Source organism: Oncorhynchus nerka, linkage group LG4, assembly GCF_034236695.1.
Source record: "Oncorhynchus nerka isolate Pitt River linkage group LG4, Oner_Uvic_2.0, whole genome shotgun sequence".
In the NCBI taxonomy this organism is placed as follows: domain Eukaryota; kingdom Metazoa; phylum Chordata; class Actinopteri; order Salmoniformes; family Salmonidae; genus Oncorhynchus; species Oncorhynchus nerka.
The window spans coordinates 54,459,596-54,471,946 of record NC_088399.1 but is presented as its reverse complement, the minus strand read 5'-3'; the positions used below and the strand labels follow the sequence as shown (position 1 = coordinate 54,471,946).

At 41.9% G+C, this 12,351-nt stretch overlaps 1 protein-coding gene across 1 annotated transcript; it reads right to left on the bottom strand.

Annotated features, from left to right (window-relative positions):
* Window positions 1-247: 247 nt before the first annotated feature.
* LOC115128759 (acyl-coenzyme A thioesterase 1-like) lies at window positions 248-3,575 on the bottom strand. Its single transcript, XM_065018117.1, has 3 exons — window positions 3,512-3,575; window positions 2,654-2,856; window positions 248-2,407 (listed from the first exon to the last, which is right to left on the bottom strand). Exons 1-3 carry the CDS (start codon window positions 3,573-3,575, stop codon window positions 1,802-1,804), a joined length of 873 nt encoding a protein of 290 aa, XP_064874189.1. The 3' UTR covers window positions 248-1,801.
* Window positions 3,576-12,351: the final 8,776 nt, after the last annotated feature.

Below are 12,351 nucleotides of genomic sequence, written 5' to 3'. Positions count from 1 at the left end.
TAGATGGACTCAACAGTTACCCTCATTCACATCTACCTTTATATTGAAAATATGTTACCAGATCGCAGTGTATTCAGAGCCAGTCCGTGCAGACATTTGTTTCACTTAAGAAAAAAAAAACAGTATGCTTCTTTGGAATATGACAGGGGATATATAAAGCCAATATGTAAAACATATCCCAACTTTGAATAACTTTCTCAAATTACATTCCGGTGAAATATATTGACACCCTTGCACTTTTCTTACATATATATATATTTATTTATTTATGTTGGCCTCCACACCATTGTATTGGATTTTCATCATTGTAGAAACACTTATTTTTGAAACTTAAGTATAGAATTTAGAAAAGAAAAAGAAAATGGCATGGACCTAATGGACAAAATTATTCCCATCAAAGAGCTAATACTTGGTTACACAGCCTTTGGTCAAAATAACTGCCCACAAATGTTTCTTGTAGTATGAGCTTGCTGCACCTTTCTACTGGAAGTTTAACAAACTTTTCAGCTGCAGACTGCTCCAATTCTGAAATGTTTAATGGGTGCCTTCGACCAACTGCACTTTTCAGATTTCGCCATAGGTTTTTGATGGGATTCAGACATGGAATCAATATTGGCCACTCCAATTCACTCGGGCTCCCCGAGTAGCGCAGCGGTCTAAGGCACTGCATCTCAGTGCAAGAGGCGGCACTATAGTACCTGGTTCAAATTCAGGCTGTATCACATCTGGCTGTGATTGGGTGGCGCACAATTGGCCCAGCATTGCCGAAGTAGGCCGTAATTGTAAATTAGAATTTGTTCTTAACTAACTTGCCTAGCTAAATAACTCAAACCCATAACCCTGGTGTTGTAAGCACCGTGATCTACCAACTGAGCCACATGGGATCAATGCTAGCCACTCCAGAAGAGTTCAGTATTTTTTTTTTCTTGAACCATTCCATGCATTTTGATGTGTGTTTGTGGTTGTTGTCTTGCTGGAAGACCCACAACCTTCGAAGGAGACCCAGTTTTTGTACACTGGGCTTAACATTGGACTCCAAAATACCTTGATACTCTTCTGATTTCATGACGCCTTGCACACGTTCAAGGCCCCCAGTACCAGAGGCAGCAAAGCAACCCCTTTGAATGCTTCAATTGGTCGTCAGGAAACCTAGCACTGATTTGTATTGCCAAAGAGTTCTAATTTGGTTTCATCTGTGCAAAGAACATTTCCCCCGAGATTCAGGCTTGTTATGGTGTTTTTTTTGTTAAGTTCAATCAGGGTTTTGTGTGTCTCTATCAGAGGTGGGGTCTTCCTATGTTTACCAAAGACCAACTTAAGAATTCAAAGAAAAGAACACCCTTCCTTCAATCAAACACAGGGGGAGGTTTGATAATTCTGTGGGGTTGCTTTGTTGCCTCTGGTACAGGGGGCCAAACAGGCATTTAATACATGTGCACTTGCTAGTGGTAACTTTAATTATTGTAATACATTAATGAAAAGTGAACAATAGTAGCAAGTAACAAATGTTTGGCATCTAAATACATGAATGTCTGTTCTTTTACAGCCAATCCTCTCTGAAAAAGGCACAAACCATCATAACAATATACATAAATAAAATGATGTGTTTCTCTTAATCTTGCAATCAAAACAGTTTAAATATAGTCTGGATAACTTGTCATTATAAAAGGCAGGACAACAGCTCTGTGACAATATTCCTGATATCCTTCTTCCAAAGGAAGGGTTTCTATGGGTTTCATTGTAGTAGGCGTTTGGGGTGGGGGGGGGCACCACATATTTATCCAGTTTTCATTTAAACATTTTATAACTTGGCTTTACTCAAGTTGCTATCATTTGCCAGGTTAGTTCTAAAGATCTCCTGAATCCTCCTCCAAAGGTCGACCTCTGCTGCTGCATGGGACCTGGGCACACCTCCCCACGCAACAGGCTTTCCAATAACACCATGAATACTGGACGGGCAGAAGGGCATGTAGGGTGTCTCTAAGTAGTGTCCTGCTCCAGGATAAAATACTGACTCGTAATTATCCTTCCCATGATGCTTTAGTTGATGCATTGCCTGATATGCAAAATAACAACTGTCCCAGTTTTGGTCATCCTCTGCAGCAACAAAGAGAAACCTTCCATTGGCTCTCTCAATTGGGATGAGCGTTGCCTGATTATCCTCTGCCATGGGGTCATTAATAACATATTTCACATTTAAGGCCCCGGACTTGGTAGCAAAGACTCTTTTGGTATCAAGCATTAGGGGAGGTATGACTGTGCCTTTGTAGTGAAGAGGAATCATGGCATTGGCATTGCAACCATTGATCCATACGGTAGCAGCAATGCCTGGCAGAAAAGTGGCAATGGACAGTGCTAGATCACCACTTTTGGACAGTGACAACAAACCTAATCCAGAGCCGCAAACCTTAAAAGATAAAGGGACAGCAAATAAAGCACCGACCATAAGACATTCAGGTAGTACTATTTCCATGAAAGACGAGTGATTTGAAGTAATATTGAAGTAATTACAAATCAATGAATAAGCTGTAAGCAATTATAAACTAATTTTCACATTATTACCATGTTCTTGCCCCTTTAATTCGTGCTGTAAAGTAATATTAACAAGTTAATGAGGAAATCAAATCAAACCAGAGGATTATTTCATGCTGACCTGTGGCTGATTTTTCAAGAACTGAATCGCCTCCTCAAAATACTCCAGATGGATCTTGGTCACGTTTTTAGGATTGTCATCAGCCCCATATAATGACACTGTAAAGACCACAAAACCTCTTTTGGCAAGAAGAGAAGCTCTAGCTTCAGATAGACCTCTTCCATATGTGTATAGGTCTAAAACAGCTGGGTGTGGACCTACTTCTGTAAAGGAGGAAATATACACTTTAAAACATTGAAAACCAGCACACATCACGTTGATGGTAAATACCAACTTCTAATAAACTCAGCAAAAAAAGAAACATCCCTTTTTTTAGGACCCTGTGCATTCAAATATAATTCGTGAAAATCTAAATAACTTCACAGATCTTCATTGTAACATGTTTAAACACTGTTTCCCATGCTTGTTCAATGAACCATAAACCATTAATGAACATGCACCTGTGAAACGGTCGTTAAGACACTAATAGCTTAGCAGAATGTAGGCAATTAAGGTCACAGTTATTTAAGGAAACTTAGGACACTTAAAGAGGGCTTTCTACTGAAATACACCAAAAGAAAGATGCCCAGGGTCCCTGCTCATCTGCGTGAACATGCCTCAGGGATGCTGAAAGGAGGCATGAGGACTGCAGATGTGGCCAGGGCAATAAATTGCAATGTCCGTACTGTGAGATGCCTAAGACAGCACTACAGGGAGACAGGACAGACAGCTGATCGTCCTCAGTGGCAGAACACTTGTAACAACACCTGCACAGGATCGGTGCATCCGAACATCACACCTACGGGACAGGTACAGGATGGCAACAACAACTGCCCAAGTTACACCAGGAACGCACAATCCCTCCATCAGTGCTCAGACTGTCCGCAATAGGCTGAGAGAGGATGGACTGAGGGCTTGTAGGCCGGTTGTAAGGCAGGTCCATCACCGGCAGACATCACCGGCAACAACATCGGCTATGGGCACAAACCTACCGTCGCTGGACCAGATAGGACTGGCAAAAAGTGCTCTTCACTGACGAGTCACGGTTTTATCTCACCAGGGGTGATAGTCGGATATGCGTTTCTCGTCGAAGGAATGAACGTTACACCGAGGCCTGCACTCTGGAGCAGGATCGAATTGGAGGTGGAGGGTTCGTCATGGTCTGGGGCGGTGTGTCACAGCATCATCGGACTGAGCTTATTGTCATTGCAGGCAATATCAACGCTGTGTGTTACAGGGAAGACATCCTCCTCCCTCACGTGGTACCCTTCCTGCAGGCTCATCCTGACATGACCTTCCAGCATGACAACACCACCAGCCATACTGCTCGTTCTGTGCAGGATTTCCTACGAGACAGGAATGTCAGTGTTCTGCCATGGCCAGCGAAGAGCCCGGATCGCAGTTTAGGCTTCTTTATATAGTATTTTCAAGTGAGGATGATGCATTCAGCGAAGATAGTTGCTTGTAGACTTAAGGTTGTGGCCAATTGCACAATTGTGTGACCAGCACAGTTCAAAGATGACCTAAACTGGTAGGCTAGATGACATGAAGTGAGGATGGCGTTGAGTATGGCATCTACAAAGAAACATGGAGACAATAATACATTAGATTGGAGTAAAATAAAATAAATTGCATAGTTAAATGAAATGTATAATCAAAGACAGTAGAGTATGAAGATAGCAGAAATCGCTTCGTCAATAGAAATTCCCAATCACACTTGTAGGCAATGTCATGGCAATGTTGGCTAGCTAAGCTCATGCACAGAAACACGTCATCGGGTCTAACGGTCATCTCGCGCTGAACTGTGCATGTGCAGGCCATCAAATAAAAGGCACTCCTTCGATACAAAAAATTGTTTTTGACAAAGATTTAAATGTTTCAGTTTGTCACTTTCATGAGGTTGGAGTAATAGCATGTTCAACTTCTTAATATATTGGCTTGAGGGCCTCCAGAGTGGCGCAGTGGTCTAAGGCACCGCATCGCAGTGCTAGAGGTGTCACTACAGATCTCGGTTTGATCCCGGGCTGTGTCGAAGCCGGTCGCGACTGGGAGACCCATGAGGCGGAGCACAATAGGCCCAGCGTCGTCCGGGTTAGGCTGACCGGGATGTCCTTGTCCTATCGCGCTTTAGCGACTCCTGTGGCGGGCCGGGCGAATGCACGCTGCCACGGTCACCAGTTGGAATGTGTTTCCTCCGACACATTGGTGCAGCTGTCTCCGGGTTAAGCGAGCAGTATGTCAAGAAGCAGTGTTGCTTGGCAGGGTCATGTTTCAGAGCAAGCATGGAGCACCTTCACCTTCATAGCACCTTTACCTCTCCCGAGTCTGTACGGTAGTTGCAGCGATGGGACAAGACTAACTACCAATTGGACATCATGAAAAAGGGGTCCAAAAATATATATATATATTTTTTAAAGACCTGGCTCAAAACTAGGTTGTGCTTTTCGATTTTGAGAAAATTAACAACTAATTAAGAATCTTTCACTTTTCTCATCGACTTCTCAAATCCCAGGCTGGTCTGCTTGGTCCGTTTCGCAAACATTCCAGGAAGTCTTGCGATGTTGCACCTCTGGGTTTAGAAACTCTGTGCTATAATGATAAGCAATAGCCTTCATTAAATGTGCTATGGTAACGACATGAACTGCTGCGTCATTGACTGGACAGAAATATTTGGCTCTAACTGGCTCGTGCCTATAGATGGGGGGGCTCCATATCATGGAGAGGAGGCAGTACCTTATTATTAAGCAACGTTCAACCAAAGTATTTGTAGGCCTATGGCTTTGATATGAGGAGCATGGGAAGCGTTCATCTGCCATTTGCAGTAATTGCATAGGCCTATGGAAATCATTGTGCAGGCCTATGCTGAAATGTTTTTTAGGACATTAGGCCTACACGTCAGACTACTGTTGGTTTTATCAATTACAAGGCTAACAAGCCATATATATATATATATATATATAGAGAGAGATCTAGCACCATAACCAATGGAACATATTTCAAAAAGTGTAAACCTAGCTAGCTAGAATAGCTGGTTTCTGAGCTAGACTCACCTTGACAATAACATTAGCCATCTTAAATCATGACCTGACCGGGCTAACGCATTTGGGGACTCAGGGTACCTACTTCCGGGGGAACCCCACTAAAAAAAACATCCTGCATCTCAACACATTTTGACATGGGGATGGGGAAGAGAAATTTTTTTTCTAGTTTTATATCGCTATCCTACACATTTTGTCAGGCTAAGATAAAAAATAAAAAAAGATCTGTTTTAAAGCTAATTTCCTGCAATTCTACACATTTTGCCATCTGGGGGGCCAAAATTGTTTATTTATATAAAATAAATTGTGGGGAACGAATCAACCCATTCTGAATATTAGGGGTCGGAGAGGGTGTAACGCTCGTCGTTGGGAGATAGAGAGGAGGACCAAGGTGCAGCGTGGAAAGTATTCATATTCTCTTTTAATGAAAACGAATACTCAAACAAAAACAACAAAATACAAGAACGAAACTAAAACAGTCCTGAACGGTGAAATACAAACACAGAACAGAAAATAAACACCCACAAAACACAAGTGGGAAAAGGCTACCTAAGTATGATTCTCAATCAGAGACAACTAACGATCCCTGCCTCTGATTGAGAACCATACCAGGCCAAACGCAAACACAACATAGAAAACCCACCCAACTCACACCCTGACCATACTAAAACAAAGACATAACAAAAGAACTACGGTCAGAACGTGACAGAGGGACATGTACCCCCACCCCCGTTTGGCAATTTAGCCTTTGCATAAATCTATTGAATGAAATCAGCAATCTAGTTGACACCGGTAAAGTGGTTAATTTTAATTCAGGTTATCTCGCGGAGCGAGTACGTTCAGGGAACTGGGATGAAAAAAATAGACTTCAAAACAGTAGAAAGTGCAAAATGTCATCAGTTTAATTGGTTTAAAGGTAATAAAAAGAAAATGATGTCTTATCAGAAACGTGTTACAATAGTTTGTCTTGGATGCATATTGTATGTGGTTGAAATCAGGGGCGTAGTCGGTTTTTGAACATTGGGGGGGGAAAATTTTGGCGGGTATTTTTTTAAAACAAATTTCCTGCGTCTTTTCAATTTCAAATAACTTCTACGTAAGGACTAAATACCGTATTGTAATAGTTTTATACAAACATTTGTTTGTGCAAAAATATATTTTTCAACAAGAATGTTGCTAGGACTGTCTGAGTGGGGAGGGGAAGGGCACCAAAGTGGTGCATTAACCACAGTGTGGATCAATCCACCAGAACAGAAGGGCCTAATCGGAAGGAAACTAGCTGTTATTGGGAGAGAGGTTTGGAACTGGTGTATTACCTTATACCGCAACTCCACCAATGCAAAACATGCTGATTAAAAATGTCCTGTGTTTATTGTATATATGGAAATAATAGCTGAAATGATCCGTTGGTATACAATACGAAATTTGATATGGGCTCTCGAGTCGCGCATCGGTCTAAGGCACTGCATCTCAGTACTAGAGATGTCACTACAGACACCCTGGCTGCATCACAACCGGCCAAGTTTGGGAGTCCCATAGGGTGGCTCACAATTGGCCTAGAGTTGTCCGGGTTTGGTCGTTGTAGGCCGTCATTGCAAATAAGAAATTGTTCTTAACTGACTTGCCTAGTTAAATAAGGAACAAAATGTTTTAAATATATATAATATCAACTAAAAAAATGTAATATGAATATTGACTGCACAACATAGGAAATACAACGTGTGTGATAATGTTGGACACACATACTCATTGCAGGGTTTTTCTTTATTTTACTATTTTCTACATTGGAGAATAATAGAAGACATCAAAACATATGGAATCGGGCAGTAAGCAAAAAAAAGTGTTAACACAAATCAAAATATATTTTGTATTTGAGATTCTTCAAAGTAGCCACCATTTTCCTTGATGACAGCTTTGCACGCTCTTGGCATTCTCTCAACCAGCTTCAAGTTTGCGGACGACACAACAGTGGTAGGCTTGATTACCAACAACGACGAGACGGCATACAGGGAGGAGGTGAGGGCCCTCGGAGTGTGGTGTCAGAAAAATAACTTCACACTCAACGTCAACAAAACTAAGAAGATGATTGTGGACTTCAGGAAACAACAGAGGGAACACCCCCCTATCCACATCGATGGAACAGTAGTGGAGAGGGTAGTAAGTTTTAAGTTCCTCGGCGTACACATCACAGACAAACTGAATTGGTCCACCCACACAGACAGCATCGTGAAGAAGGCGCAGCAGCGCCTCTTCAACCTCAGGAGGCTGAAGAAATTCAGCTTGTCACCAAAAGCACTCACAAACTTCTACAGATGCACAATCGCGAGCATCCTGTCGGGCTGTATCACCGCCTGGTACGGCAACTGCTCCGCCCACAACCGTAAGGCTCTCCAGAGGGTAGTGAGGTCTGCACAACGCATCACCGGGGGCAAACTACCTGCCCTCCAGGACACCTACACCCCCCGATGTCACAGGAAGGCCATAAAGATCATCAAGGACAACAACCACCCGAGCCACTGCCTGTTCACCCCACTATCATCCAGAAGGCGAGGTCAGTACAGGTGCATCAAAGCTGGGACCGAGAGACTGAAAAACAGCTTCTATCTCAAGGCCATCAGAGTGTTAAACAGCCACCACTAACATTGAGTGATCGATGAGTCCAAATTTGAGACTTTTGGCTCCAACCGCTGTGTCTTTGTGAGACGCAGAGTAGGTTCCCACCGTGAAGCATGGAGGAGGAGGTGTGGAGGTGCTTTTCTGGTGACACGGTCAGTGATTTATTTAGAATTCAAGGCACACTTAACCAGCATGGCTACCACAGCATTCTACAGCGTATCCATCCAGCCATCCCATCTGGTTTGCGCTTAGTGGGACTATCATTTGTTTTTCAACAAGGACAATGACCAAACACACTTCCAGGCCATTTGACCAAGAAGGAGAGTGATGGTGCTTCATCAGATGACCTGGCCTCCACAATCACCTGACCTCAACCCAATTGAGATGGATTGGGATGAGTTGGACCACAGAGTGAAGGAAAAGCAGCAAACAAGTGCTCAGCATATGTGGGAACTCCTTCAAGACTGTTGGAAAAGCATTCCAGGTGAAGATTGTTGAGAGAATGCCAAGACTGTGCAAAGCTATTATCAAGGCAACGGGTGGCTATTTGAAGAAACTCAAATATAAAACATATTTTGATTTGTTTAACACTTTTGTGGTTACTACATGATTCCATATGTATTATTTAATAGTTTTGATGTCTTTACTATTGTTCTACAATGTAGAAAATAAGAAACAAAAGAAAAACCCTTGAATGACTAAGTTTGTCCAAACTTTTGACTGGTACTGTATATACAGTGGTAACAGTTTCGAACTAGCTTCAGGGTTCTAGGTTGGGAAAGTAGCTACAGTACGTTTCCCCGGGTTACAGGGTTTGATCCTTATTTAACACATGGTTGTACAATTGCAGTACAGTTTTTATTTATTTATTTTTTTACATGTTTCATTCGAATCCTTTTCTCATTTTGAGGCTTAAATATTATTCCTGTTGTCATGACAGACCTGTGAGGATCCAAATAGGTCAGATCAGGTTTGCAATGAATGACTTCAAACAGACCCCCTCTGACCCGCAGAGGTGTGGAGGAGGGAACTGGTGTGGGTTAACAACTCACGCCCTGTTGTAAAATGAAAGACAGAACACTCAGCTCTCCCTCGCCAATGCTAACCAGATGGAATGTCTTATGTTTCAACAGACCTTTTCCCACTGAAGCTAAAACATTCTAAAGCGAATACTGGAACAATATTTCTAACATAGAACATGGGGTTTGATCAGAGGCGATCTATAGAACACTAATGTCATTTCGTTAAGAGAGGGATATGATTTTAGGAGCCATAAGAGTTAATTGTTTTACATAAACTTTGCACAGTGACAAGTCACACCCCTGAGTGATGTTAGTGAATCCCAAGCGTCACGTCTGGAGGAAACCTGGCACCATCCCTACGGTGAAGCATGGTGGTGGCAGCATCATACTGTGGGGATGTTTCTCAGCAGCAGGGACTGCTCCAGAGCGATCAGGACCTCAAACTGTGGCGAAGGTTCACCTTCCAACAGGGCAAAGACCCTAAGCATACAGCCAAGACAACACAGGAGTGGCTTTGAGACAAGTCTCTGAATGTACTTGAGTGGCCCAGCCAGAGCCCGGACTTGAATCCAATCTAACATCTCTGGAGAGACCTGAAAATATCTGTGCAGCGACACTCGCCATCCAACCTGACAGACCTTGAGAGGATCTGCAGAGAATAATAGGATAAACTCCCCAAATACAGGTGTGCCAAGCTGGTAGCATCCTACCCAAGAAGACTTGGGGCTGTAGTCACTGCCAAAGGTGTTTCAACAAAGTACAGGGTCTGAATACTTATGTAAATGTCATATTTCCAGGGGGGCTTTCATAACAATGCTGCCTGAAGAAACATGGGTCACAATTTGATAACATTTAATTTGTCTTTCATCCCAAAGTGTCTGGAATGCATTCAAAATGTTTTGCAAAGTTCACATAAACATCAGGGAAAATCATCAGGAAGGAATTGTGTGTGGAAAATAAAATCTGTATTGCTATCAATTGTGGTTGTGTCACTGTCCCTTCTAACGATGGGGTCATTGATGGAGTCATAATAGCTGATAGCTCCTACCATTCAAAAGTTAGAGCTACAATTATTGGCGGGGACCAAATAACCCTTTGGAACACAATTTCTCTAATGTAACATAAGGGTATAACACTGGTGTAACAGTCGAAAAGCAGCATTGGTGTATAATTTTACTGCACGGGAAGGTGGAGGGGGGCTGCGTGCCGGCGAAGCGCACATTGCACCTGTCATCCCTATAGCTGATTGGTTCTTCTAGTGAAATTAGCTGGTGCTGCTATGTAGCCTACTGTTTTAAACACCTTGAAAAATATCATAAATAACATTGTGTAGGATGATAGACTAAAAAATAAATTGATAGGGAGAGTTTTGAAGGAGAAAGAGCATGCCTATAGGCCTACTGCAAAATTGACAACCTAAAATAGAAAAGACACGAGTCACCTAGATGTTTAACGATTAATACATTTGAGTGAAGCAGTTCAATGCTGACACCATTTTAGTTGAGTGCATAAAGTCTGGAAACCAGCAGAGGTTTGTTCTGTCTTGCAAAGCGCGAGTGGTAGGCCTAAATTCACTGCAGTATTAGGCCTTATATTTAGCCTACAAAATTATGGCTATGAATGAGCTTCTATTGGTAGCCTACATCTTTAGCCTAACTTCACTGTTGTCCTGTGCAATACCGCACACACGCTTGCCTCTTTGCTGGCCTTTCAGCTATTCCTCTATAAAGCTCCATGACTCTGAAAAAAACCTTTGCTACAAATTGTGCTCTTGCTTGCGGAATTTAAAATACAGCATAGGGTAAATTAACTGGTGGGGGACCGTTTGAAAGGGGATTGGGGACAATGGTGTGTGATCACATTGGCTGTGATGATAATTTTTCCTTTTTTCTTTATTTAACTAGGCAAGTCAGTTAAGAACAAATTCTTATTTTCAATGATGGCCTTAGGAACAGTGGGCCTTGTTCCGGGGCAGAACGACAGATTTGTACCTTGACAGCTCAGGGATTTGATCTTGCAATGTTACTAGTCCAACGCTCTAACCACTAGGCTACGCCGCCGCACCATAATGACTTGATACATTGTTGCAATGGCAGGATCAATACAATGGACAAGCAGAGATCAGTGAAAAATCATGTCCAAGAGTTATTTATCCATTAGAAAAATTACAGGCCATAAGAAATCAACACTCCAAAAGGTTGTCACTAGTTACCACATCCACAAACTCCGCATATTTCTACAATTTATCTTCTTAAAATGTGATTTTAAACACAACCTAACACTGCTAACCTTAAACTTAGGCAATTTTGACTTTGTGTCTGTGCTAAATTGTTTGTCCAGGTTAATTAATAATAATATTAGAAAAAAAAACATGGCGATTAACCGTTTAGAACGTGCTTATGTTCCTCTATGATAGCTAACGTAAATAAATGCACAAACATTCCGGTGTAAATAATAATCAACAGGTGACCTTGAATATAAGTATCTTAATGTAAAGAGGATATCAATGAAATTGTTGCACCTCAATCACGGGAGTTAAAAGAAATTGTTAACCAACAGTTGGCTTGTAGCCTACTTGACCTTGATTGCCTAAATGCGATCAGAAACAGTGTTAAGTGTTAGGAAGCATATACAATCGCCTATTATAACAAGATTGTTGTACTCACGTTGTCATGGACGCATACTTTTTCCTTGTAGCTTTGGTTGAGATAGGACTGTGATGGTCTGAACTTTTAAAGATAGGCCTTTTATCAATTAAATTTATATTCACCTGCGTCCTCTCGCCTACTTTTGAAAAAGGTCGAAATTAGTGACGTGCAGTTCGCGATCGATTCGTTATTATTCGTTTTTCTGAGTGACTCGTTGTTTTCAATTGTTCTTTGACCTGCTGGATGATAATGGAAAGTCAAAAGGTTCAAATCGTCTTACACGGAATACGTCTTAACACTTATAATTATAATTTTTCATTGAAATTAACCAAAAGGTAAAATAAAAATGTATCAAGAACAACCCAGTCAGTGTAAGTCAGCATCTCCGACTCGTT